General features: G+C 43.2%; 1 protein-coding gene across 2 annotated transcripts in view; it reads right to left on the bottom strand.

Annotated features, from left to right (window-relative positions):
* NPR3 (natriuretic peptide receptor 3) overlaps positions 1–24918 on the bottom strand; it is a 65980-nt gene that overhangs the window by 39482 nt on the left and 1580 nt on the right. For both annotated transcript variants that reach the window (XM_054583920.1, XM_054583919.1), the window contains exons 2-3: positions 16284–16406; positions 7136–7302 (exon numbers count right to left, since the gene is read on the bottom strand). In XM_054583920.1, coding sequence (XP_054439895.1) covers positions 7136–7302; positions 16284–16406 — 290 coding nt within the window. The remainder of the gene's footprint in view (positions 1–7135; positions 7303–16283; positions 16407–24918) is intronic.

The following is a 24918-nucleotide window of genomic DNA, read 5'->3' as shown; positions in this document are numbered from 1 at the left end:
CATTTGGAAAAAACAATGAAGGAGAACTTCCCCAATCTGACAAAGGAAATGGACTTCCAGGAGATCCAGGAAGCTCAAAGAGTCCCAGAGAAGTTGGACCCAAGGAGGCACACACCAAAGCTCATCATAATTGCAATACCCAAGATTAGAGATAAGGAAAGAATCTTAAAAGCAGCAAGAGAAAAGGAGACAGTTACCTACAAAGGAGCTCCCATAAAACTATCAGCTGATTTCTCACAAGACACCTTACAGGCAAGATGAGGCCAGAAAGAAGTATTCAAAGTCATGAAAGGCAAGGATCTACATCCAAGATTACTCTGTCCAGCAAAGCCATCATTTAGAAGGGAAAGGCGGATAAAGTGCTTCCCAGGTAAGGTCAAGTTAAAGGAGCTCATCATCACCAAGCCCTTATTATGTGAAATGTTAAAAGGCCTTATCTAAGAAGAGGAAGAGGATCAAAACTATGAACAGTAAAAGGACAACAAATGCACAACTATCAACAACTGAACCTTAGGAAGGAAGGAAGGAAGGAAGGAAGGAAGGAAGGAAGGAAGGAAGGAAGGGAGGGAGGGAGGAAGGGAGGGAGGGAGGGAGGGAGGGAGGGAGGGAGGGAGAGAGAGAGAGAGAGAGAGAAAGAAAGAAAGAAAGAAAGAAAGAAAGAAAGAAAGAAAGAAAGAAAGAAAGAAAGAAAGAAAGAAAGAAAGAAAGAAAGAAAGAAAGAAAGAAAGAGAGAGAGAGAGAGAGAAAGAAGAAAGAAAGAAAGAAACTAAGCAAAAAACTAGAACAGAAAGAGAATCACAGAAATGGAGATCACATGTAGGGTTATCAGAGGAGAGTGGGAGGGGGGAGAATGGGGGAAATGACACAGGGAATAAGAAGCATAAATGTTAGAAAATAAGCAGGGGGAGGTTTAGAACAGTATAAGAAATGGAGAAGCCAAAGAACTTATATGTATGACCCATAGACATGGACTAAGGAGCGGGGAGGGAGAGACGCTGGTGGGAGAGGAAGTGCAGTGCGGAGGGGAATAAAGTGGAGGAAAAAATGAGACAACTGTAATAGCATAATCAATAAAACATACTTTAAAAAAAAAAAGATGCCCCCGAGTGAAAGGCACTGAGCGCATGGGCCACCCAATAAGAACCACAGGAGTAGCCTGGGCAGGCACTTGGCAATCACCGTCCGAGCCACACTGAGCGCCCCACCAATACCTGAGGCCCCCTCCACTGGGGCTTAATACCAACTGTAGGTTTCTGATGACCCCCCAGGGGGTCTTCAGAACCCACATTGTGAAAACTCAGTACTACCCGCCAAACACCATCTTTCACGGTATAAGTAAAACTGAATTGCTGGCTTCATGGGTCTTCCAAGGCTTAGGCACAGGACTTTGTCACCCCCAAAGTTGTACTGATTGCAGCGTAATGGTTACATCTGGAAAGACCACCTCACTTCTCTGGGCCTCAGTTTCCACCACTATACAAGGAGGGTGTTGGAGTCTATGTCCTCTGGTTCGATAATAACTAAAATCAGAATGGAATAGGTTTCCAACTGGAGGACAAAGATACATTTTAAAATATTATCACTTTACCCATAGAAATGGTGGAGAAACTATCCTAAGGTACTGTACTGATAACGAGACCGTTACAGTACATGCAGCACCCACAGCCCCAGTGACAGTCCAGCCCTAAGCTGTCTCATTTTCTGTCACACCGCACACATGCACCGCCCAACCACTCACCAGAGCGAAATGAAACCAGAGTGGGTGTTTGCCCGAGAGACTCTAACCTACAGCCTGCAATAGCCTCTGAGACAACCCAGCCCAGAAAGCTCCGCCTAGACAAACTTGTATAGGTTCAACCAGCCATAATTATATTCTCCAAAATATGGTCTGGGAAACAGAGAAGCTCAGACTCCTGAAGTACAGAGAGACCAGAGTTATCCCAGGAGTGCAGAGATTATTAAAATTAGGAAAATGTAGCAATGCGGGTGACCAAATGTACGAAGTTAAACTTATGAGTAAGTTCTGGGGATCTAATATATATCATGATGACTATAGGTAACAGTACTGTATTGTACATTTGAAAGATGCTAAGAGAAAAAATAGTTTGTAAGTGTGTGAGGTGATTAATGTTAAGTGAAGTAATTCTGGTAATCACTTTGCAATATATACATATATTGAATCATTACATTGTATGCCTTAAACTTATACAATGTTACATATCAATTTTATCTCAATAGAACTGGAAAAAGAGAAAATCTAGTAATACCACAAACTACTCTATAACAGAATAAAGGAAAAAAATTTGATTTTCTCAATAGATGTAGAACAGGTATTTGATTACATGCTAATACCCCAACTACACAGGTGATAAATTGCATAGAATTTAATATACAAACATATACATGCTTACAAATAAAACTGAGGAAATCTGCGTCAGATCAGTGCTTTATATCAGTGTCACTATCTATTTGTGATCTTATATATAACTTTCCATAATATTACCATTGGGGCAAACTGGGCATGCATACAAGCAATCTCTCTGTATTACATCTTTTTTTTTAAGATTTCATTTATTTATTTTTAGAGAAGGGAAGAGAGGGAGAGAAACATCAATGTGTGGTTACCTCTTACGCGCCCCCTACTGGGCACCTGGCCCACAACCCAGGCATGTGCCCTGACTGGGAGTCAAACCAGCGACCCTTTGGTTCGCAGGCCAGCACTCAGTCCGCTGAGCCACATTGGCCAGGGTTCTGTATTACATCTTAAAAGTGCATGTAAATCTGCCATTATCTCAATTAAAAAAGCCAACATTTAAAAAGGTAAGAGGCGGAGATGGAGGGAAAAGAGAAAGTGGGAGAAGGAGAGGGGCAGAGGAAGGGAGAGGAAATCAACTTTAAGGAAATAAAATTTCATTAATCCATCAAAATTTGTAAGTTAAAAATATAGAAGAATAATTTTATTTTAAAAATCATAGCATCCTTCCAATGTTTCAATATTTTAAAGTTTCAGAGTTTTGCATTTTGAGAAGATCACATGCCACCAGCGTGCTAATATGATGAATGTGATTCTAACAAATATGACACAGAGCCAGGGATATAACACATTTTATAATGCCTGCCATAAAATCCTGTGCCTAAAGCCTTCCCTTAAGTTACATTACATGAACTGTGATGTCTGTTGTTTTTTGTTTAGTTATCCTAATAAAAGGTGCGATTTTGCTGAAAGAAAACATCATCAACAAGGAATAAAATGGAACCTCCATGTTCATAAAGCCTCTCCCAAAAACCCCACAGTCAACATCATGCTTACTTGGTGGGATGAACAGACAGGAAAGCTGTTGTATGTTCTTCATATTAAAGTTAAGAACAAGGCAAGGATGTCCACCCTCACTGCTCATATTCAATACTGTATTGGGATCCCAGGCAGGTCCAGCAAAAGTTCTTAATTAACTTAATTATACTTTATTTCATTTAATACACTTAAGTATCCTTTTTTATTGTTGTTCAGTTACAATTGTCCCACTTTTTCCCCCGTTGCTCTCCCCTGTCCTGCCCACCCCTGCCCCCCCCAGTCAATCCCCACCCTGTTGTCCATGCCCATGGGTCTTTTATACATGTTCCTTGACTTGCCCCTTCCCCTTCTTTCCCCTTTTTAATGAAGTGCACTTAGAAGAATTGAAAAGAAACAAATTTGTCCCTATGGGATGGTTTAGAAAATACAAGACAAATTTTAGAACTAACCAGAGAGTCCATCAAAGTTTCTGTATGTGTGACCCAGAGCAGGGGCTAAAGAGCTCACCGGGAGTGTCACAAACTTAAGTTCTAAGTCTGCCAGTGAGTAAAAGGTAGAGAAGCAGAAAGACCAGAAAGGAGCCGAGCCTTAGAATGAAGACCACCGAGCCTCGCTAGTCCTGTTGAGCGTCTCCAGCTGCATTTGATCAAGGCGTAGCACATGTGAGTCCCGGCCACACTAGCTCCTGGTCCTCGGGTGCCCATATCTCCTTGTCCCACGATGGCCACCACCGCCACCTGTCTACCTGTCTGCACTGGACTGATGAACATCTGCAGCTGACACTCAAAAGAGCCCAAGAAACTCATCATGACTATGAAAGATGGACACATCTTTGGAACTGCAATAAGTTATGATGAGCTCTAATTTCTACACAAAATTATTATTATTTTTATTTATTTATAAAGTTGGTTTTAGATGATCCCACTATCAGAGAGAAGCAGTATTGTAATCTATGATACAAATAATCTCTAAAGTACTCAGTTTGGAATGTATTGTGGATCTTTGCAGTTAAGTATACCTTCCCAATGAGATTTTTCTTAGACTGCCCTTAAAATAAGATTTAATATTCTGACTACAGAAAAACTGATAACCAAAAAGAATCACCCAAGAGTGTGTTGGAATGCCAACTTTTGCCCAATGAGTATCATTATGTTGGACGACCTATAACTGAAATTCTTGAACTTCAACAACCTCAGGAAGCATGCCAGACAAAAATGACCACATTGTTGAGCTTCCAAGCCATAAAATTAATATAAACCTGGTAGAGTAAAATAATTCAGTGGCATATGTAAAAGACTTAGATGTTTTCCATTTGGTCCAGGCCACTTAGCTCTACTAAAGGAAGCTCAGCGCCCTGGGTGTTCCTCCACATTCCGGGGGCAAAGGCTCCACGGTGACAACACTGCCATAGGTTTCCTTGAACCTGGGCTCCATTACAGCAGGCCTATTTCTGTCACAATTCTGAACACACTGTCCAGCATAGTGGCCACGAGTCACATACAGCTACTGAGCCCTTGAACTGAAGGTATGCTGTAAGGGTAAAATACACATTGGATTTCAAGGACTTCGTACAAAAAAAAAGAACATGCAATCTCATTCATAATTTTTCCATTGATTAAATGTTGAAATAATATTTTTATATGTGAGTTAAATAAAATGTCTTATGAAAATTAATTTCATCTGGCCCTGGCCAGTGTGTCTCAGTGGGTTGGAGTGTTGTTCCATGTATGGAAAGGCTGTAGGTTTGATTCCCAGTCAGGGCACATACCTGGGTTGGGGGTTTGATTCCCAGTCGAGGAGCTTACGAAAGGCAAACAATCGATGTTTCCCTCTCACATCAATGTTTCCCTCTCTCTCTCTCTTCCCCCACCCACCACCACTTTCTCTCTCTCTAAAAGCAACTTAAAAATATCCTTGGGTAAGGATAAAAATAATAATAATCATAAGTAAATAAATTTTTAAAATTAATTTCACCTGGTAATTTTAACTTTTTTAAATGTGGCTACTAGAAAAGTTTAAATTACATATATGGCTCACTTGTCACTTACACTGCATATCAATAGTGCTGACTTAGAAAGTCAAGAGGTATTTTAGATGATGTATGTAGAATGTGTAACACCTATGACATTAGTAAATATGCCTGTAAGACCCCTTGTGTGTCATTTGGTAGCAAATTTCTATAAAGACGAGTGTAATATTATAGCAATAGTATAAAAGAGACATCATTTACTGAGTTCCGGCTTTTTGACAGGGGTAATGCTAAATGCTTCACATAGATTATCTGTAATCCTCCCAACAGGGGGAAATAATTTGGGTCAGAGAGACTAAGTCACCTGTCCCAGGTCACACAGATAGAAAGTGCTAGATCCCGGCTCTGAACGGAGGTCTGCCTGGGGCCAACGCCTACCCCCTGCCGAAATGCAAGGGAAGAAACAGGGGGAGGCTCTGCTTGGAAGTGACCTCTTGTGAAGTTGGTCACTATCTGCCTTGGGCAGGGGCTGCCCAAGCCACAGATCTGTCATTCAGAAGATGCTCCCACAGAGACCAGACTGGCGATTGCCAGAGGGTTGGGGGACTGGGTGAAAAATGTGAAGGAATTAAGAGGTACAAATAGGTAGTTACAGAATAGCCCCAGGGAGCATTATGCTAAGTGAAGTAAGCCAGTCGGAGAAAGACAAATGCCATATGATTTCACTTATATGTGAAATCCAATGAACAAAATAAACAAACAAAATAGAAACAGACTCATAAATACAGAAAACAGATTGACAGCTGTCAGAGAGGAGGGGTCTGTGGGACTGGGTGCAAGAGGTGAAGGGATTAAGTAGCACAAATTGGTAGTTACAAAATAGTCACAAGGATGTAAAGTAGAGCATAGGGAATATAGTCAATAATATAGTGACAACTATGCATAGTGACAGGTGGGTACTGGAAATATCAGGGGGACACTTTGTAAAGTATATGAATGTCTAACCACTATGCTGTACACCTGAAACCAATACAAAATAGTACTGAAAGTAAACTGTAACTAAAACATTAAATAAATAAATAAACTTGGGGGGGCGGACTAAGAAGGCGCTCCTACTCTGGCCCGGACACTGTGGCATAAACAGTTCTGGAGTGACAGGGAGGGGCGAGGGGCCACACAGCAAAGCGGGCCAGATGCAGCAGAACAATGGCCCCCAGTGAGGCGCGGTCAGCTGTCCTCGGTGCCACCAATGAGATGAGTCCTTCTGTCTCATCCATAGCCTGGCCTAACCTCCTGACTCGGGCCCACTCTCAGAACATGCCTCCGTAACAACAGCACTAATTGAGTGGGAAGCTCTGGAATACTTGGGTAGGAAACAGCTCGCAGCCAAGGGGCAGCGACACAGCCACAAGAGAGAGGCAGACTCGCCGTGGAGCTAAGACAGACTGCCAAAAGAAAGAGTCTTCTAAAACCCAAAACATCTTCTGCCACCAAGCTTTGGAAAAATTAGGTATGCAAACCTTTGGCCCTCGTTCATGCATCTTCTCCCCCAACACGCTCCCGGCCGACTAAGTGATGGAAGTCTACAGACATCTGCTCGGCATTACCGCAAGTGCCCACAAAAAGCAATTTTCCTTCCTGCAGCAGTTGGAAACGTGTAAGTGCAGGGTGGGGGTGATGGGGTGGGGGGGTGTGGGGAGGGAGGGAGGGAGGAAAGCTGGCCAGAGGAAAAAACACACAGAAAGCACAGTGACATTCAGACACGGACCTAGGAATTTCTGAATGGTTCAGAATGGGACACTTTGTCACCTCTGATTTAATTAGAAGACTGTTTTCAGAATGCTGAATGTCTAGGCTCATAATCAAGCACTTACGTAATCCTCCTCATTGAGCCCTTGTTTCTCAACAGAACTTTTCACCTCCATGGAAAACTTCTCAAACTCAGGTTTCACTGTCCTCAGTAGAGTGATTGTTTGGAGGGATGAGTATGCTTGCTTAGCTTCAAAGTCGTGTTTGTCTCCTCTCTTCCACGAGCCATCTCCTACGGGAGAAATAAAAATATTTATAATTCCAAGCCAGTCACCATAAAGGGGCCATTCTCTTTTCAACTCCAATGTGTCTCTACATGTTACTTGTGGCAGCTGCGGCAAAAGGTATTGTCATAGTTTTGCATTTGGATATAATGTGACAATGTCACGATCCTCAAAGGACAAGAAGGCCCTCTGGGACATGTGTCCCTTTGAAATGTGAGAGAAAGGGAAGCCCTGGGAAGTTAACTACCTTATAATAACCATGTAACTGTAATTTTCAGCCCCCGAGAACTGCAGCATTGCAGGGGCAGGAAGGAAGTTTTATCCGTCCTCACTCACACTCAGTGTTTAATACCTACAATCATCTGTGGAGGTCAACCAAGGTGTTGCTTTGGGGCAGTTAACCTGATGTTATGGACATGTGGTGGCAGGAATGTCTCTGTGTGACAACCAGTATTCACAAGTATGATAAAGTTGGCACTGTTGAAACAACAAAGTTTCAGATTATTGATCATTCTTAAAATATTGCTGGACTCTCTTCAAAGTGAGAAGTAGCTTAGGTGAATGGGAGGCTTTGTATCTATGGCTCTGGCGATACCATCAAATTATTTATTGGACAGTGTTTATCAGTCCATCGATAGTAACAAAATGAAAGTCACTCTCGTGTATGGAGCAGATATAGAATAATAGAATAGTCTCTACTGGGTATTTTATATTTAGGAACTCACTTAATCCTCACAAGACCCAGGGATATGGGTACACAATTATCATCTCTATCTTACAGATGAGGAAACTGAGGCATGAAAGGCTGAGTACCCCGCTGTTTCACAGCTCTCCCTTCACAAAAGCAAGGGCAAATCACATGTATAAAAATTGTTACTCTTCTCTTTAGAATTTCATTTTTTAAACAGTATGTGGCCTTCGGGGCCCCAAAAGGAAATGTGGACGTCTACCTTTTGACAACAAGCTGTTGTTTCTATGAATTATCATAATAATCCCTGGAAATCTAGAAATAAAACAAGGAATTCAACCTCTAGAGTCCAACACCAGCGCCATTTGTTTGCGCTGAGCACGCCCCTCCCCTGTCCACGCAGGTGCCCAGGGCCCAGCAGCTGAGCGGTGACGGTTCGGCAGAGGAAGGCCAGGGCTCTTGCTCTCCTCTCAACAGAAAACAAGCTGGTAGCCTTGGAATTTCCATCACAGCTTAAGTCAGGCAAATGTGGACTAACTGAGCTGTGTTCAAAGGTCTGTGGTGGCCCCCACAGTGGGCATCAATAGTGTCTTGAAGAGTCTCCACCACTTTCAAGAGAAGGATTTAAAGACATGTAACTGAAGTTAATACAGCGTAGCAGCTTACTGGGGGAGGGAGGAAAGGCCCGGGATACGAAGAAACCATAGGAGTACAGAGGAAGACACAACCAGCTCCACAGAAAGAGGGCTCCCTGGAAGGAGGAGGAGGCCTCAGCTGGTCCTAAATGTGTGACTGGGATTTCACTGGAGAGGAAGGGGAAAGGCCTGCTTGGCACAGCCTAAGGCACAGCCTAAGGTGCAAATGCGCGCGACATCCTGCAGGCAGCAAGCTGTTAAAAGATAAATAAGACAGAGCTGAGGACAAAATTCATTAAGGGCTAGATCTGTTCTCAGTGCACACGAGATTAAGTTTCAAGCCACCAAACAGAATTTGACAAAGTCCTCCTCCGCCCACACGAAACCTCCCAGACGCGGAAGGGGCCCCAGCGCGAGAGCGAGCGGAGAGCAGGAGAGCTGCACTTCTGCCCTCGGCCAGGGTGACCCCAGCAGGGCTCAGGACACAGACATCGTGGCCTTTGTGAAGGGGCCAAATCCATTTGCCAGGAAGACACTAACGTCTGAAAATGTCCAGAATATCTTCATCCCATGGAGGGACCCATCTCTCATAAGCATGCATCAATACTTATTGATTCATTTTTAATTGATTGGAGGTATCAAGACTCAGCAGGAGTAATGTTTCTCAGGCAAAGAGGGTTGGAGTCTCTCAGCTCTGAGAAAGCTCTCCCCTGGGAAGACTTGGCCTCACCAACCCTCCCAAGTGCGATGCCGTGTAATTAGAAAGCACGCACGGAACTGGAAACAGCAACTGTCTCAGTTACTAAAATAGGAGAAACACTTTTTTTTTTAATTTTGAAAGAAATGAAATCCAGTACAAGACATCTACCATAACCTAAAAGACAATAACTTTGAAGCTTTGTTTTCTAGAAAAAGAAAAAAGAATGGAAACAATAGTGCTTAATAAATTTAAACCAAAATAAATAGATATGAAGCCCCACACATACGGATACTATGACTTCCTGCTTTTGTGGGGGGTTCTCATTGTGATGTGTCAGTAACATCTTCCAAACAGGGCAGAGGCTGGCTTGGCATGACGCCCCGTCAGTGGGACAAATTTAGTTCGGTGGACAACTGGGTGCCTCTGGAGATTTATGAGTGGAACAGAAGAACGACACGATGAGAGCCAAGCCCTGGGACATAGCAGTGGATTAGAGCGGGGAGACACTGAGGGCTCACAGCCACAGCGATCAGGCAAGAGGTTACCAGAGGTTAAATGTAGGAAGTCACACCCCCCACCCCCAAGTTAAACATGGTTCTCTGGGGGCAGTTAGAATCATGGGCAAGTTTCCTTTTCTTTCCTTTTCTTTTTTTGTGTTTTTCTGAATGTAGGAATTTTTCAATAATAAACATTTACTGCTTTTTTAATCAACAAGAGGGAGAGCCTCTGAGAACGAAAGCGGAGGACTGTGCGAGAGGAATCTCAAGACTCCGCGAGAGTCGGGGGCGGGGGGTGAGGGACAGCAGAGAGAGAGGCGCGCCACCAGTGTGCAGCGAGGCGAGGAAAGCGGGCTGTGGCTAGAGGAAAGAGCAGAGTCGCATGGAGGAGGTGGGTGTGGAAATGATAATGATTTCAGAGAGGGTCATGGGCAGTCCCAGGTGCCTAACTACAGTGACACCGCCAGGCTGGGGTGGGAAATAGTGGTCTAAACACGAAGAGTGAAAGCTCAAGAGGGTGTTGGATGTCATTTCCATGTGGCTTAGAGTTGGCACCAGGGACTGGCTGCCCTGGGTAAGAGAGTGCGGAGGAGGAGGGCGGAGGCTGAGCTGTTTTTAGTGGGCAGATGGGTAGGAGGCGATGGAGGAGCTCACGGACATCCAGACGAATGCCGTGCCACCAAAACTAGGAAAAACGGGGCATCCCGGAGGAAATAGGTGTAAGCAATATTGAATGTTCTGAAGCTGCACTGTCTAAATTAATAGTCACTAGCCACACGTGTGACTAATTAAAATTTAATTAAAATTAAATAAAACTCGCCCTTTATGGTGTGGCTCCGTGGATTGAGAGCCGGCTTGTGAACAGAAAGGTCGTCGGTTGGATTCTGGTCAGGGCACGTGCCTGGGTTGTGGGCCAGGTCCCCTGTTGGGGGTGTGCAAGAGGCAACCAACTGATGTTTCTCTCCCTCTCTTTCTTTCTCCTTTCTCCTCTCAGTGAAAATAAGTAAAATCTTTTTTAAAAATTAAATAAAACTAAAACTTTAGTTTCTCAGTTGCACTTGCCACATTTCAACACAAAATAGAACACAGCCGGCACCCCCAGAGACTCCAAGGCACAGCACTGCTTTCCAGGCATGAGGCGTGGCCCGAGGTGAGGCTAAGGGCTTCGTCAATGAGGCGGTCACCGGCGACCTTAAGGATAGCACTCTCAGAGAAGTGGGGGGCACTAATGTCATAGTCGTACAGCGGTCCTCAACAAGGGATTAAGAAGAGGAGAGAGCAGTCTTCTCATGAAAAGTAGGGCAGAGAAGGTAAGTCTTAACAGTTGTTTCAGGAATGAGGGAAAGCGAATTTGCCTTGCTCGGCTTGGCTTTCTCTGTTTCGTTTTAAACACTTTGAGTGTAGAATGTTCGTGAAAGAGGAAATGACCTGCTCAGCACCAAGCCCTGTGGCCAGGGAGCTGGCCCTGGCAACAGGGGGTTCCCACATTGGGACAGCTGTGTCCCCCTGTCACTCTCGCTTCTTACCCAGGGCCCAGCAAATAGTAGGCCTTCGCTAAGTGCGGGCTGAATGACCAGCGATAACATCATAGAATATGTCCAAGAAATGAATGGCTGGAGCTCGTCTGGGCTGGCTGCAGAGCACTGTGCGTCCACGCCTCAGCCTGCCCGCTCCGAACACCCAGGTATTACCTGCTTGCCATGAGCTAGGCTGGGCCGGCTACTCCCCCCAGCAGTAACAGCACCACATACCGGGTAACGCCATTATGAACAGCTTTGCCTGTACCCTTTCATTCTTTGATCCACATAAAAACTCTGTGAGGTACATTTAACTGAGGCTCAAGGAGATCAACGCGCCCAAAGTCACTTAGTTAACAAACATCAGAAGCAGGACGCAAGCCAGATACCAAACGCTGGGGCCGTGCCTGCTCCACATACAGTTCATCGGAGTCTGGGGTGTTCCAAGATTTAAAACTGCAAATGCAGTAAGATGACCAAAAAATAAATAAATAAAAGTTAAAAACAAAAGTAATGGGAAGAAAGATCTGAAAGGGAAGTGCCTAAATATGGCTTAACAACTGTCACAGCTGAAAGATTGTGTCAGAATTCTCTTTCTTTTCTCATTTTCCCAAACTGACCTTAATGTGCATGTATCACTTTGATAGCAAAACATAATTAGATCCAATCCCTCCCCTTTTCTGCCATTTTTCCATTTCTTCTGAGTCAAATGATTTATATGCATTACCTAGCTGTACTATACTTCCATCCTCACCTTAATTAGTGCCCTCTGAATTCTCAGGAGGTCAGGAAAGTTCTTAAGAGTGGCAGATGGCATCGCCCAAATAATTTTCCATGTAACTTACATCCGAAGATAATGCCAATGAACAAGAATGCCAAAAGGTGCTATTAAAAATTCTTCAGGACAATATAAATCATCTTCTCTCTAGATTTTTTTAAACCTATGTTTTCAACCTTATTTTCCATCACCTGAATTCCCCCGTAAGATATTCTGAACTCCTCTCACAATATAGTTTGGACAGCTATGAGTCTATTTTTGAGTGCTCATCAAGACCTAAAAATCTAGTAATCAGGAAATAGGAACACACTGTCAATATGTTTTTTAAAAATCCAATATCGCGTAAGTGTTAATAAAATAGAACCTTTTTCTAGAATGGTTATAGAGTTAGGTATGAGGAAGCACAGGGAAAGGAGTGTGTTGAAGAATTTTTACAAACATACATCTAATTCTTAGGGCACAAAGTCTCAGAGAAGGCCCTTTCCTGATGGACACCGTACCCTTGCTCTAGGGCACTCCCCCGGCCATAAGGTTCTGTTTACTGCTTCTACTCTGAGGAGGGCCGGTGCTTCACTTCAGGGTCTGTGGCAAACATGGACGGTGGCCTCTCTACATCCACTTTGCCTTCTTCCTGAGTAACAGATTCCTAACCTGATGTGAGGTGGCAGCGAGTTCAGCTGAAAGCACACATTTCTTGGTTCCCTTCACAACCAGGGGTAGGCAACAATAGGTAAGAAGAAGCTAGTGAATGGGGCCTCCAGACAGCTCTGCCAACAGAACTGAGTCAACTGAGAGGACCTCTTTTTTGTCTCTCATCTTCCCCTCATTGTCTTGACTAGAATTAAGATGTGATTCCTGGAACCCCAGCCACCATCTGGTGTCCTCGAGGATGGAAGCCATTCACTGAGATTGAGGGAGCAAAAAAAACAGAAGAATCTTGGATCCCGGGTAACATGATGGAACCACCATATCTGCCCAGGATGTCTTACTCAGGTAAGAGAATAAACTACATGTGTTGAAATCTCTGCTGTTGGCCATCTTGGTTATTTGTATGCAGATATAATTACCAATACATCTAGATCATTAGGATATATTAGATAAAAGTTGGTTAGTTTGATAACAATATATGGCCTAAATCAATCTATGAAACTATACCACAGAAAAGTGTCCAAACCTAACTTATTTTTAAAGTTCCATGCATAATAGTCAAAGTAAACTAAGACTAATAATAAATATAGCTCACAGTTAAATACTCAAGAAGCTTGCTATGTATACCTCACATACCTCATCTCATTTCTTACCTCATCCTGATGCCATGAGGCAAATACTATTATTATTATTATTATTATTATTATTATTATTATTATTATTACCATTAGAGGAAACTAAGGCTTGCATGAGAGGGCAGGGTTATACCAATGGGCCAAGAGCTAGTGCATGGCACAGCCTCTCAAGCAGACTTGAGCTCAAAACCTGAGCCATGAAGCTTAAAGAGGAAAAGAAAGAGAATCAAATCAGGAACACCAGGGATACTTTGGAGGTTGTAGAAAAGCACACTGTATACTGTATAGCTATATAATTTTTCAAGAAGCAGAAAAACTGAACTCAGAAAAATAAGTTTTAAAAGTTGGCCCCAAATCACCAATATAGATGTACTTAAAGACAAAAAGTCAGGAATTAAAGTACTACCATTGTTTTATAATATTATTTTGGAAGCTCTTGTCAATGCAATAAGAAAAGAAAAAGAAATAAGATGTTAGCTAGAAGAATTAAAGGAAAACTTGTTATTATTTGAAAATGACATAAAAATTATTGGAACATGGGTTTAATATGTGGAATTCTTGCAAAATAAATAAGCAAAACTCATAGATTTCTATATAACAACTGCAGTTACAAAATGAAGTGGGAAAAGATCATAATCTTAGTAAAACTGGAAAACATAAAATATTTAAGAGTGAACTCAACAAGAATGCTGCAGAATTCAAATGAAGAAAAGTGCAAATCTTTGCTTATGGGCATAAAAAAATTAAATAAATAAAATAATTTAAAAGTTAGGTGATACAAAGTTGACTGGGATGTAGGGAAATAATCTCATACATTGTTGCAAAAGTGTAAATGGGTAAACTTCTCTAAAAGACAATTTGGGGATCTCTATCAACACTTAAATATATGTAACCTTTGACCCAGAAATCCTACTTCTAGAAATTAGTCTTATAGAATAAATATGTGTGCACACATGTGCACGCACATGCATGGACACTCAGGGCAACGCAATATAGCCTCCTTCTTATAGCAAAAAAGCTGGGAGCAACACAAATATTTAAAAATAGACTGAGAAAGTAAAGGTGCCATATCAACATTACAAAAGATTGTGACCACATACTATACATATTTTGAAAATATATATATTTTGTAAAATAGACACGATGTACATTCTTCTAAGTATTATCAATGTACTTATATCTAGGTGACAGAATTATTTTCTTATTTTCTTCCCTGTGCTTTTCTATGTCTCTCCTATTCTCTATACCTCTCATGTATTGCAATGACCAGGGGAAAGTGACACAAGCTCTAACTGTTTGTGAAAAGAATGACAGGACCTGATATCTGTATTGCATTTGCCCATTTATAATGTGCATTCGCATGCATTGCCTCCGGATTCTACATCTGAAGTTGCCAACTTGCAAAATTCAAAATAAATGGGTTTTTCTTCACCAGCCTCTACCACTATCTCAATGAATTCAATACTGCAGGCAATAATGTAATTACATTCTGATCTTAGGTCAAGAAGTGAATCTGCCACTCTGCTTTTGAAAAAAGAGGAGGGAAGACGACCGTGGCAGCAAGGAGGAAAACACCCTGTGTTTATCCTGAAAACCTCAAATGTCCAATTTTATCCACTATAAGAAAGCAGCGGCGCCCTGGCTGGTGTAGCTCAGTGGAGTGATCACCGGCCGGTGACCCAAAGTGTCACTGGTTCTATTCCCAGTCAGGGCACATGCCTGGGTTGTGGGCCAGGTCCCCAGTAGGGGGCACGTGAGAGGCAACTACACATGGATGTTTAAAAAAAGGAAAAGAAAAAAAAAGACAGCAGTGACGACTTTTGATTCACCATCTTTTCTTGATCCCTATGAGACATGTGTTTTACTGTCTGTTTATGCATAATGATCTATTCCTTAAGTAAACCAGAATATCAGAGCAGGAAACTGAGGTGTGTATTGTTAAGGATCAGATCCTGTCTAACAGTATTTCAACAGCCAGAGCTGGGAAGAGGAGCTCAGCGTAAACATGCTTTGTGACATGCAGGTACAGTGCCCCTCAACTGTCAAAGGGCAATATCTGAAAAAATGTTCCATAGCCTGACAGTGTCTACTTCAGAGGGAGCCCTAACCACATTTGAGAAAAATGTCCTGTACTTGTATCTCGAAGAACTTCTTAAACACTCTACATCACAGGCACCCTGGAAACTTTCCCAGACCCATTTTAAGAAAATAAAAGCTTTCAATCCTATATGTTGAAGGTTTCTGAACATCTATATGGGAGAAGTGTGTAAGGAGCAGTCATCTGAAAGGACACAGTGACTTTCAAAGTGTTGTACCTCAGTTTACAGTAATGGTTATTGTATTTATCTCGCATTGTGGCCCATTACAAACATGTAGGTAACATGCCCAAATACATACACAAACACAATCATATCACTAAAATAAAAGTTTTGTGACATGTGATGCACTTCGACATGTTCTATTCTGTGACATTGATCTATTCTAGTCTATTCCATTCTATTAAAAATGCTGCCCAAATTTCACTAAAATTATTCCAACATTCAATCACGGAGAAAACCTAGTAGGTTGGAAACACACTAGGGAGCGGTCTTTAGGGCCTGGATTTATGATCATTTGGAGACTCGTCCCTTGGCATCACAAGTACAGGGGAGCGTGCGGGGTGGGATGCGGGGCGGGGGTTTGAGTTTGATTTTGGTTTTGTGTTCTCTCTCCCCGCCCCCCCCCCGCCCCGAGAAGAAAAACGTAGAAGTCACGACCGTGTTCAGAGCCACAGACTTCTAAAATCCTAATTCTAAAAACCAAATCTGCTGACGTCACTCCGACCGTGGGCTCTTTCTGACCCCTCCTGACCCCTCTGACCCCGGCCGCGTGCGACAGAGAGGCGGAGTTACCGTAGGAGGAGCTGTTGAAGAGCTCGATGTTGAAGAAGGCGTAGTCTCCGCTGGTCATCCCATGTCTGTGCGCCGCCAGCATGATGCCCCGGACCGTGTCGCCGCTGGCACACATGATCACCACTGGGGACGGAGGAGCAAACAACACGTGTGAGATGCTGGAAGCAGTGGGGGCAGCTGACAAGGCTCAGGGCACGCACACCATCATCAAGGGTCAAATCACGTACTACAAGAATTAGGCAGGGGACGGATGGTAACTGGACAGTGGAGAAACCTAGCGGATGCCCCCATAACCAAGCGACGGAAGGCAGTGTCACCAACCATGGGAATGGATTTCTGAGCCTTCTGATGTAACACACCCAGGACCAAAACCCTCAAAATGGGCAGCCCGAAGCTAATCAGCGGGGTGCCACCGCAAATGCCGCTTGGGGACTCTGTGGAAGAGCCGGCCTATGCTTTTCCAAATGGTCTATTTCATTAAAAACAAAGACAGGCTGAGGAAATGTTCTAGAGTAAAAGGCACTTAGAGGGACAGAAAAAGCGGTGCAATGTGTGGTCCTGGGTTGGATCCCAGACCTTAAAAAAATCGTAATAAAAGTATCTCTATAAATTATTGAGACAACTGGAGAGATTTGAATAAGGTCTGTAAATTAGATAATAGTACTGCATTTGTGTTAATAGTCTTGCTTTTCATAATTCTACTGTGGATATATAAGTGACTATCCTTTTTTTATAGGAAACACATAAGTATTTAGGGATCAAAGAGCATGATGGCTGTACTTACTCTCACATAGTTCATAAAAAGATATAATATTCGTGTGATACATATATGGGTGTGTATACATTTGTAGAGGGAAGGGAGGGGAGGAGAGGAGAAGGGAAGACAGGAAGCAGAAAGGAGAGGTAGGGAGAGGGAAGGGAGAGATTTGTAATGATAAAAGCGTACGTGGCAGAATGTTAACAATTGGTAAAAATCTGAATGAAGTCTATACAGAGTTTTTTTCTATATAATTTCTTACATTTTTTCAAACATGTAAACTACATTTTAAAAATACTTCAAAAGAATCACTGGATTTGCCCAATATAAGACCCTAAGGAGTGTCAACTGGTTTTTAGACCTAATCTCAGGGTAAATACATTTTCCTGAAAAAGCAAACTGAATGTTTTAGGGAGACCCTTCATTTGGCAAATCAGAGGATGCAGCAAGTGGGACAGGCTTTCTGCCGTCTTAATTCTGAGACGTTTCTCCCAAGCTGTCTCAACATATGTGGGAAAAGATTAACAAGACTCCAGGTCCCTGCCCCCGTACCCTCAGTTTATATCTACACTGTCGGATTTGAGAGGCTTTAAGCTCCAGAATATTGATGCCTGCCTCATAAGAGCTTCGACAGGCTGGAGTGAACCGAGGACCTGGCTGTGACCCAGTTAACTCGATCATGGTTGCTGACCCTTGTCCCCATGACGGGACCACCGTCTTTCGCTGCATACGCAGGGGAGAGGCCCGGGCGCTGTGACTGCGTTATCACCGTGCATGCCAGCTCCCCGAGATGTGTATGTTCTTTGTAAAAGCATGGGTGCTGAAAGACGTAAAACAAACTTCGTGCTGTGCCAAAGCTGCCTTGGCAACCCGCGCGGAGGGCTAGGGCTTGTTGATATTTCGTTTACTGCAACCTTCATTTCAGAGTGTTAGATCATGACTCTGACATTCCTCAGTGCAAAGGGGCTCCGTGGACAGGCTAAAAGCTCTGGAAAAATTTGTTTTTAAACAATACAAACCTCATAAAGAGCTATCACTGTGGGATAGGTGTTGTTTATGCCCGGAAACATATTTATGTATTTGGGTTACATAAACACATTCCAAGATGCCTGAGTAAGAAAGCCTTCGAAGAACACCTTGTTACTCATTAGGACTTAGACCCTTGTTTTAGCAATGTTTCCATTCTAGTCCCTTAAGTTAAAAAAGAACCAGGTGCCCCACAAAATAGCCAGTAAGGAGGCGAGGCTGGACAGGTTTGTAAGTGTGGATGCTAAGAGGAGGAATCCCTAGGAGGGTCCAGTGGACTCAGGCGGACGCCTGCTCGGCAGCCCGTGTCAGTTTCTGATCTATTAATCAGAGCCCAGAGTCTGTCTCTACCCCCCAGACGCAGAACCTCATTCTGTCAGCACAGAAATAGTAGAGTCATTGCTTGAGGTCAGAGTCCCAATAACCTAACTGAGATATTTTTAGATAATCTGAAATGCAGATTGCTTAAGTTGGGTGAGGTACAAAAAGGTCATGAATGTATCTCTGTCAAGAGGTACCTACCCATGCAAACTGGGGAGCAGAGTGATAAGGAATGGGATGTTAGTGAGGATGAAATCAGAATCAGGTAAGTCAGGTGAATGATTCAGGTGCCTAAAGGCATCGGGGCTTGATAACTCAAAGTGCCCATCTAAGGGCCATATACCCAGCCCAGGACCAAACAGGCTGGGTCCGCAGACCAGAGCACAAGCTTCTCTAAGTCCTGGCTGGGCTCTGTCCAACACTGGCCTCTCTGTCACTTCTTTTTTTATTTTTACAGTCCTGGCCTATCTCCATCTCTCTATCCCTATCACCATCAAGACAAATTCCTCTGATGGACACATTCTTTCTTTAAGTCCAGTATCTGCTTGGACTGAGCAAGAGTGACCCAAGTGGCACTCTATCTGAGCAGCTTTGACTATTGGAGATCTCTTCCATTGTGTTTTGGCCACGTGGTTTAACTCTCAAAAGGAATCTTTAACTTCCAAGTTCATGGGCAGGGTATTGTCTTCCTTGCATAAAACAAACCCATAATGCATATCATGGTTCATTTTAAGTTGAAGCAAGTACTTAAAGATGCTGGCAAAGCAGTCAGAGTGCAGAGTCCTTCTGGATTTGTACGGTAATCCCTAATCTCTTACTGTTGTTTCATTCAAGCCTAATTCAACAGCAAGTATTTTTAGCTACTTGCCTTTATACAGTCTATCAGAAGGTTAAAATAGTTTTCATTAAAATAGCATTCTCTCCCTACTCATGTTTCATCAGTTTACATAACTCATTAAACTACATACTTAAAATAAGCACGACTGGCATAAGCAGATTTGGGGACAGCTCTTGGAAAGCATGCGGACAAGTGCGAAAGGTCTGCAGTCAGACTCAGGAGACGTGTGCTACCTGCCAGGGTTCGCCAATGCTCAGTAAGGCTTATAGAGAAGAGAGAGCATCAGCGGATCCTGTGAACTGCTTAAGCAGAGGTCAATGAAGACAGTTTCTGTTGTACTTAAGTATATTTAAATATATAAATACTGATTTGGGGGTCAAATTGGTACAATTCTAAAACGGGGGTGGTGTAACCATTCCAAGTTTCTGCTCTACTTTCTCGCGTTTGTCAAAGAACTTGCAGTGTTCCCTGTCACCCTCCGCTACCTGATTCTCCCGGAGTCTTCAGGAAGAGGCTTCTCACTACTGCAGCACCTTCTTGCCTTCTTTGCACTCAGAGAGAAGTGCAAAGAGGTGGCTATAGAAGTCAACTCAGAGAACCAAAACCCTCCAGGTAGCATACCTGAGTTGGGGGATGCATACCTTTCCCCAGTGTCGGGTTTCCATTTGGAGCAACCTCTAATAAGGTGACACTCATCTCTCAATGTACCTTCATGTACCCCTCTCTACTCCCACTTCCCAGAGGAAAATGAGCAAACTGTCTGATTGGTGAGTCTGAAAGAAAAAAAACTGGGCGCACTGGCCTCAGCCCTTCTTCCTTCCCTTTGTGATGTGTCTGCTCTCAGAGGGCACACATTATGGGTGATATCTGTCACGTGGTCAGGGGCTGGTCCTGGAGGAGGATCTACAGATGAACCACTGCTCTGTACTTTACTGGATGAACCTGCCTAATTCTGAGAGAAAATAACAAGCAGCTGTATGGGCAGCAGATCTAAATCCATGTTCTCTAATAGGTTTTATCGATAATAAAAGCAGTATTTTCATATTGTCTATGTGACTCCTACATCCATCCTCCATTTAAATCTAAACTTGGAAGACAAAAGGGAGGCTACTGCACAGGAGCAAAGCAAGATGTGCCATGTGCTGCAAATTAAAAATATGATAGCAGAAATGAAAAGCCAAATCTCAATAGCCACTTTGGGAGTAGTCAAAGAAATACATAGGTAAGAGAAAATTTTTTAAAGACAAGGGGTAAGATAAAAGGGATGAGAAAAGTAAGGTACCAATCCAGGAGATCTCACATTCAAATAAAACAAATTCTCGAAAAATAAAATGGAGAAAATGACGGGGATAAAATTACCAGAGAAATAATATAAGAAATTTTCCCAGAATTAAAAGACATGAGTTTCTGGATTGAAGAGGACTACCCTTCAATATGTTCAAGTACATAAGGTAAAATACTGGCATAATAATATACCATAATGGAATGTAAACCATTGGGAACAACAAAGATAGCCTAAAATTTTCCAGGAAAAAAATGCAACAAACAATAGATAAAGAAGTGGAATCAATTCTAGCTTCCTAATAACATTAGAATTTAAAAGACAGTCCTTCAAATTTTGAGGGAAAATAATTTCAGACCTAGAATTCTATAATTATATATAATGGTAGGATAAAGAAATCTTCAGTCATGAAAGGTCTCAAACTTTAGCTCTCATTCATCTTTTCTGAGAAACCTCCTGGAGATGTGCTCCATCAAAACAAGAGTATGAACCAAGAAAGAGAACACAGAGGAATCTAGCTGGAGAGAGGGGGCTGGAATTTGCAGGAGGGTGTTGAAGAAAGAACCCAAAGTTAAACTGTGCAGCATGTTTAGAAAATAACTAAACTGGATCAGCTCAGGAGACTTAAAATATAAAATTTGTAAATAATTTACTTATAAGTTCATGGGAAACTAAACAAACAAAAATACACTATTCTAACCCCAAGGAAAACAAGTAGGGCAAGAAAGGAAATGCCATTGTAGTAGTCTGTATGGCTCAGCTACAAACAGCATTTAGAAAGTAATAATAATGTAGTCCCTGAATACTGTTGAGCTAACCAAAAATTATAATATAATTATATTGGAAGGATGACTGAAGGGAAAACTTGAGTGTGTGGTTATCAGAGAGTAGAAGCGAACTAAATCAGCATCTTCCACTGGGATGACAAGAAATAAAATCTAAAACTGAAAAAATCAAAAGTAACGTGTGATTTAGAGGTGTGAGTTCAAATACCTACAGAAACATCTACAAGAGTTGAAAATAGTTGCCTCTGGGAAGTGAGAAATGGGGAGTGGGAGACAGGAAACTTTTATTCCTAATGACACGTGTAATTTTCTTTTTAAACTATATAGCTGTATAACTAACTTTCATAAAAATAAAATCTGTTTTGCCCTGCCTGGTGTAGCTTAGTGGATTGAGTGCTGGCCTGCGAAGCAAAGGGTCTCTGGTTTGATTCCCAGTCAGAGCATATGCCTGGGTTGCAGGACAGGTCCCCAGTAGGGGGCGCACAAGAGGCAACCACACATTGATGTTTCTCTCCCTCTCTTCCTCCCTTTCTCTAAAAATAAATAAACAAAATCTTTTTAAAAAATAAAATTTGTTTTTAAGAAAAACATTTCTCTCTGGCTGTTTCTACACTACATAGCAAAGGGTTTCATTTGCAAAACAGAGATCGCACCTTTATTTTTGTTTGTGAAGTTCTGTCTGCTCCAAAGGCTTTCAGAATTTCCACAGGGCAGCTACAATGCTTCTTTTTTCTTGTGTTTTGTGTTAGTTATTTCACTTGTCATGGGTTCTTTGCTTTAAAATTCTGCTGATCAAGCACTTGGTCATTTTCCCCAGCCTAATTCTAAAAATAAATGACTCTGTATGATATCTCTACAGTTGTTATGCAGGCCCAGAATAATGTCATTATTAATAACTAATAAGATAAATCTACAGTTCTTCATACAAAATGGGTGTAAAACCCTTCTAGTTCTATATCTTATATAGACAAAACAACTGCTGGCTTTTATTATTTGAAAAAATATTTTTAAGCTTGCTTTTTAAAAAATAAATTCATCCTTGAGTGTAGAATATTTAGGGCAGTAGTTACTTGACTGTATAATTGAATTAATTTTAAATAAAGATCTTTTTCTTTAAATAAGTTATGCTCAGATGTGTGTATTTCAGTGATATTATATGTTGGCTAAAGAGATGAGAGAAAAAATTTAATTATTGACTTCAATGGTAAACTGCTAAAATGAAAGAATAATTAATATCTTAGTTTTTCTTTCTATAGTACAACACATACCCAATGAAATTTTAGTCATATTATTATTTGAAATTTGAAATAGCAGCAGTGGCAGCTTTTCCCCTTTCAGAGATTCAAAAATTTGTGATCTGGCCCTGACTGGTATGGCTCAGTTGGCTGGGCGTTGTCCTGCAAACTAAAAGGTCGCTGGTTCAATTCCCAGTCAGGGCACATGCCTGGGTTGCAAGTTTGGTCCCTGGTCAGGCAACACATTCATGAGTGTTTTTCTCCCTCTCTTCCTCTCTCCCTTCCCCTCTCTCTAAATAAAAATAAAGAAAAAAATTTTTTCTAAAACATTGTGATTTTACACATGAACTTAAGTCTCCAAAAAGTGCTAAAAATATTCCTCCAAAAGAGATGGTGGGGACTCTCTAGTTCTATGACGTTTACTATAGAATTTTTAGAGACAAAAACAGAGTTGGTTACGTTTTTACACTTGAGGAAGCACAATTCAGAACCACCACGTCAGTCTGAAGGGGTCTGAGTCTCCTGCGCACTCGCTGATTCCCAGAGGAGGAAATCCACCTGAGAGAAGGCAGGTGACTTGCTCAGGCCAAACCCAGAGCATCCGCTTCTCGCCCCAGGGTTCCTTCCCCAGGATGTGGCCTTGCCGTCAATGGAGCACAGGTGATTCTCATATCTATAAACTAATAACCACTACAATAAAACCGCACGTTTACTAAGCATGGCTGCACCGGGCACTGTTTCAGTGCATTCTGTGTGTCAGCTCATTCAACCCTCCCAGCATCCCTAAGAGGCAGATGTCCCCACTACCCCCACTTTACCTGAGGAACCTGAAGAAGGAGAGCAGCTGAGTCGCAGCTTAAGCTTCCTCTCCAGTGAATGCCTGAGCCAGGACAAACATTCTGGAAATCAAACTCCACTGAACCCCTATTTAGCCCACTAACTGCTGATAGTAAAGTAATGGTGATTAGGAAAAGGTAAAAGATCCCCACAGAGAGATTTATCATTAAGTAACTTTTTCTCTGGGGGCCAGGGAATTTTGGGGAAGGAGGGAAGATTTAGGGGAAAAACTATTTTGTATTTCTGAACATCTGCCAAATCACTGTTGGAAATAGTCTTTAGAGTAGGAATGGTAACCTTTGTCGCCTGTAAAACATACAGGTCAGCCAAGCAAACTTTTAACACTAAATTCAAACTTGGAAGAAAAAGGGGGAAAAAACAAAGGCAAAGAGACTGGGAGCATCTAAGAGGCTTTTGGAATTAAAAAAAATAATCTGCAGCAGCAAACTGTAGCCCAAACCCTCTGAAGCCCCCAGGCCCCCAGAACAATGTTGCCCTCCGTGCTCCCTCCCCTCAACCACCCTTTTGAGGCTGAGGGGCCCCGTGGCCGCGGCCCTGATCTGCCCTCCTCTGGAATGACAGGTCCCCTCGGCCAGGAATCCCAGGCCACGTGCTCAGGGGGTCACGGCCGGCATCGGTCTGTTCAGGGCAGCGGCAGCACAGACGCGTTGGCAGACCTCGGGTCTCTGGGGTAGGGCGACACGCCCCCTTCCCCGGCTGGCCCTGGGAAGTCTCCAACCCCTCGCTCCCCGACCTGGAAAGCCAAGAGCCAAGCCTCGGGCTCCAGGGGCCAGAGCAGCCCAAGGTCTGCAGGGGTCTGCAGTAACCTGGAGACTAGGGGTTAAGAAGTAGGTGTGGGCTTCTTGGCGGGGCGGGGCGGGGCGGGGCGGGGCGAGTCCGCAGCCGTTGGACACAAGTATCCTTTTTCATAATCAGCAAAGCCCGCGCGCCGCGCCTTTTCGGCTGGCAGGGGCTCGGCGCAGACAGCCTGGAGTTCGAAAGCTCAAAACTTGGCCACGCACCCCCACTGTCAACACGTCCCGCCTCCTGCTCTGAAAAGTGCGTTCACTACCAGCCCGAGGCAGCCGCCGCGCCAGCCTCCAGGGCTCCCCGGCCCACTCTCACCTGTTCCCGGTACCCTTAGCCTGCAGTTGCGCTCTCTCTCACAGCCAGCGTCCAGCTGCCCTGCCGTGCCAAGCAGTGGGCCAGTGGCGCACCTGGCTCAGCCTCTGTCCGCTTCGGTCTCCCGGCGTGGGGTCGTGGGGCGCTTTGCTGGCGTTGCGTTATTTACAATCCGGGCGCCAGCGGCCGCAGAAGCGGATTCCCCTAGCTCTTTGCACCCCAAACCAGACACCGGGAGGGAGGGGACTGTTGCGTTTTGCTGGGATCTCAACCCGCCATTCCCGCAGTCTACTCCGCAGTAAAACGGACCACATTGGGGGCTTTGGTGATCATGCGTCCTCGACGACGCCCTTCTCCCACTCCCCGTAGCCATAGCCACCATCCTCAGCCTTGAGCTCTCCGTCTAGCTTGGTGCTTAGTCAAACCCCTGCA

This window comes from Pteronotus mesoamericanus, unplaced genomic scaffold (assembly GCF_021234165.1).
Source record: "Pteronotus mesoamericanus isolate MK-2021 breed Mesoamerican mustached bat unplaced genomic scaffold, CSHL_Meso_final contig_75, whole genome shotgun sequence".
Taxonomy (NCBI): Eukaryota; Metazoa; Chordata; class Mammalia; order Chiroptera; family Mormoopidae; genus Pteronotus; species Pteronotus mesoamericanus.
This window is presented reverse-complemented; position numbering and strand designations above follow the sequence as displayed.